At 40.1% G+C, this 4,282-nt stretch overlaps 1 protein-coding gene across 1 annotated transcript; it reads right to left on the bottom strand.

The window, feature by feature from the left end:
- On the bottom strand, positions 2,416-3,597 carry LOC107641406. The gene has a single exon (XM_016344899.1). The coding sequence runs from the start codon at positions 3,595-3,597 to the stop codon at positions 2,416-2,418; it is 1,182 nt and encodes a 393-aa protein (XP_016200385.1).

The raw sequence follows: 4,282 nt of genomic DNA, 5'->3' as shown, positions 1-4,282 counted from the left end.
TCTTTCCCTTTTCTTTCTTTCTTTCTTTTTCCTTCAAGTCTGTGTGTGTGCTGTGAGGAAGAGGGTGTGAGGGGAGTGAGTGTGTGTGCGGTAGTGAGAGGTGAGTGTGTTAGAAGAGGGTTAGGGTTTGGTTTGAAAAAAAAGAGGAACAAGGGGTATTGTAGGGATTTTACATCTGTGGTGCTTGTCTTGCTACTCTAATTCCCCTGATCATCTTCCTTTCCTGTGCTTTAATTAATAGTCCTGAAAGAACCTCGGCGCAGAGAACAAACAAATAGGACGATAGTGGATCTCTTTGCCTTAGTCCTCTGCTAGGCTTGAAGTTCTTGCTTGGGTTCCCATTGATCAGCACCAAAAAGGACACTGTCGATATGCATCTTCAGATGAGGTTGGTCCATTTTGTTGAGAAGCCCATTGCTGTCAGCACTTCTATTAGGAAGTTCCACTCAATCCTATCATATGCTTTTGCCATATCCAGTTTCAAACCAATGTATCCTTTTTGTCCTGCAACTTTTTTCTTCATGTAATGAAAGATTTCAAAAGCCACCAGTCCATTATCCGTTATAAGCATGTCCTGCACAAAAGCACTTTGAAATTCTCCAACAATATCCGGTAGGATATGTTTGAGTCTGTTTGCGATAGTTTTTGTTACAAGTTTAAAGATAACATTGCATAAAGAGATAGGTCTGAAATCTTTTGTGTGGGTTGGGTTTTTGATTTTGGGTATCATGCAAATGTGAGTTGTATTGAGTAGGGTTGGATCAGCAGTATTATTAAGGACATTTAGGACCTGTTCAGTGACATCTCTCCCCACGATCTTCCACATTCTTTGATAGAAGAGAGCCGGCATCCCATCAGGCCCCAGTGCTTTAGTAGGATGCATCTGTTTGAGTTCTTGGAGAACCACTTCAGCCGTGAACTCTTGATCTAAGAAGTCTTTTTTTTCCTCTCCAATCATTCCTCCTACTATTGCTGCAGTTTCTTGGGTGTTCTCTACTTCTTCTGAACCAAACAACTTTTTGAAATAGCCCACCATGACCCCTTCGATAGCTTCCTCATCTTCGTGGCACACGCCGGTATCATCATAGATTTTGCTCACCCAATTCCTTTTCTTCCTTTGTGATGCTTTCTGGTGAAAAAATTTGGAATTTTTATCACCATATTTTAGCCAATTTGTTCTTGAGCGTTGAGCCCACCAGATTTTCTCCTCCTTTAATGCTTCATCTAGATCAGATTCTACTTCTTTGATTTTCAAAAGTGTGCCTTCTTCTTTTTTTAGAGTGTTGAGGTGCTGAAGTTTATTTTGCAGGGACCTTATTTTCTTTGTGATATCTCCAAAGTTCTCCTCTCCCCATTTGTATAATTTTTCTCCGCATTGTCTCAGCTTCATGTAAACCTGTTGATCACTCCTTTCCCAGGCTTTTTTGACTATTTTTTCACAGTTTTCATCCCTTAGCCAGCACTCTTCAAATCTGTATCTATGAGAAATTTTCCTCCTCCTTCCCTGATCTCCTTCCATATCTACAAGAATTGGGCTGTGATCAGACTTGTACCTGTTAAGGTGTTGCACCACAGTCTTCGGGTAGGATTCTTTCCAAGTCATAGTCGCCATGGCTCGGTCTAATCTTTCTTGGATATTGCTTTCCCCTCCTTTCCCATTTGTCCAAGTGAAAGAGTGACCCACAAAACCTAGGTCAAGCAAGTCATTTGTTTGGATAGCTTCTCTGAACCCTTCAACTTGTGAGAATGTGACCGGATTCCCGCCTTGTTTTTCATGCTGCCCCATGATTTGGTTGAAGTCTCCGAAAATCATCCATGCCATGTCTGATTCTTTTCCTAGGGTGTTGAGGAGGTTTAGGATGAGTTTCTTGTTCTCTTGTTCTGGGCATCCATAGAATCCAGTGGCTCTCCATTTCTGGCTTGTTTCTTTGATTTTCACTTCCATATCTATGTGGTTAATAGACATAAATCTAATTATTACATTGATTGTTTCATCCCACAGTACTGCCAAACCCCCTGCCCGCTGCTTTCCTTCACCTTCACAGTCGACACCTACTATATTTGCTAGCCCTCCTTTATACCTTAATTTTAGCATTTCAGCCTCCTTTCTCCTTGTCTCCATTAGGAAGACTAAGTTGGGTCCTTTTTGCCTTATGAGCTTTGACAGAGCTCAGACTTCCCATGGGTTTCCAAGCCCACGACAGTTCCAACTGATGAGTCTCATTGATCTCGGCAGGGCTGCCCTGCAGCCGCTGCCGTTGTGACTGTATCTTCTGGTGCACCTTTCCTCACCTTTGGCTCTGGGTTGTCCAGTTCCATATCATTAACTTCTTGTATCTTCCTTTTCTGTGCCCCTCCTTCACTATTTTCCTTTCCTTGTGTTGTCATCGCGGTTGCTTGTCTGGCTTGTCTTTTTCACATTTTGGTTCCTACTTTGGTTGGTGTGCTCATTGTGTTGGTCGAGTCTTTTAGATACTTTGACATTCCTTTCTCCTTGTTCTCTTCTTTCCCTTGCTTATCTTTTTCTTTTGTTTCTACACTATCTCCAGTTATGATGTCTTCCAGGCCCACAATCATTCTATCTGGCTCTTCTTCTTCTTGTGTGCCTTTGTGGTTCTGTGTTAGGTTTAATTCTTGTGCTCCTTTTGTTTCTTGGAGCTTTGTTGGTGTTATGCTTCCTCTTTCCGCGGGGCTTCCAGTTCCTCCTTCTATATCGTTCCCTTCAGCCATTGTTAGCTTTGCCAGCCCTTCCAGCATTTTCTCTTCAAGTTTCTTCAGGTTGAGTGCATTTCTCCCCTTCTTTTCCTCTGTATCGCTCTTGTTTTGCATTTTGCCCTTGTTTAGTTTGGTACCCAAACTATCTGCTTTTAGCCATGGATCCATATTTTTGGATCTATTTGTCCCTTTTTCCTGGCCTTCAACAGCGCTGGCACAGTTGTTCTCCTCATGTCCTATGACTCCAAAGTAATAGCAAAAGTTTGGTAGCCTCTCATACCTGAAATCCACCCAAATTAGTCCATCTTCTTTGCTGCCCAGATTTGCTCCCTTGAGAAGAGGTTTATGGATGTTCACAGTAACTGTTGCCTTAAGAAACCTTGTTTGGTCTCTTGTGACTTCGTATATTTCACATTCCTTTACCTCTCCTAAGCATCCTGCTATTTTTCTCCCTAATCTGGCTGTCTTACAATGTTCAGGCAAGTTCCATATTTGGACGTTGATGTCTTCTTGGTCCAGTCCTTCCCCTTCTAGCTCTTCTTTTCTATCCCACTTCTTTAATACCAGCCACGAGTTTCTAAAGGACCAAGGGTTCCCTTTTAGGATTTTTTCTAGGTCAGCTTCGTTATGAAAAAAGAACTGATAGAGTTTTGGTTTTAGCTCAACGATTCTCATTTTCTGCAGTTTCTTCCATATGTTATGCATAATAGATTGGATCCATGAGATATTGATGTTTTTGTCTGAGAGCAGTTTTTCAACTAAGCTATTGTTATAGTTCTGTAGCCCCTCTTCTACATCTTCATTATTGAATAGTATCAGTGGTTCCTCTTCTTCATGTTCAGTTGTTGAGGTATGTGGTGTGGGTTCTTTATTGTTTGACATTTGGTTTGGCAATGGAACATGATTCTACCGACGTGTGTCTAGCACTATGGCGATGGATGCACGATGTTGTACGGATGGGTTCATTACACTCCTTCAAAACCCTAGGAGAGCTCTTGGGTCAAGGAGAGAGAATTTATGATCCGCATAGGAGAACTTGATGTTGAGATCAGTGTTGATAAAAATAGAGAGCTTTGTTAAGGTTATGAAATTAAACACCAAAACTTCAAGAAAGCATCAAGCACAATGCTTAAGAGGGAAATAAAACCAAGCCCTCCACCACTACTACATCTTGTTAAGGGCACACAGGGACAATAAAGTAATAATTGAGATATAGCAGCATTGGAAAAAATTGTCGCTAAAAAAACGGTCACGATTAAATCATCTCTATTTGCTGAATTTTTTCTGCGAACAAGAAGTAAAAATAGGTTAAGTCGAGTTGAACTAAATTTTAGTTTAGACGAATTTAACCCATACTATGAATATATGGTCAAAGTCTAGGCATGTTAGTCTTTATAGATATTTTTTCATGTTCAAGCTCGATTTTTTAAAAAATTTTGTTTTGTGGATTATAACTCATTGTTTTATGAATTATAACTCAAAAAATCTAAATTGAGATTAAATGTATTTTAAAATTTATAATTCATATTTTTAAATCATAAATTATTTATAAATCAATCATTAATCA

The sequence above is a fragment of the Arachis ipaensis genome, chromosome B05 (genome assembly GCF_000816755.2).
Source record: "Arachis ipaensis cultivar K30076 chromosome B05, Araip1.1, whole genome shotgun sequence".
Classification (NCBI taxonomy): Eukaryota; Viridiplantae; Streptophyta; class Magnoliopsida; order Fabales; family Fabaceae; genus Arachis; species Arachis ipaensis.
The sequence above is the reverse complement of the archived record's forward strand: the minus strand, read 5'-3'. Positions and strand labels throughout refer to the sequence as shown.

Excerpts from the sequence above, each read along its gene's own strand:
- LOC107641406 (XM_016344899.1), bottom strand. The coding sequence starts at position 3,597 with ATGTCAAACAATAAAGAACCCACACCACATACCTCAACAACTGAACAT.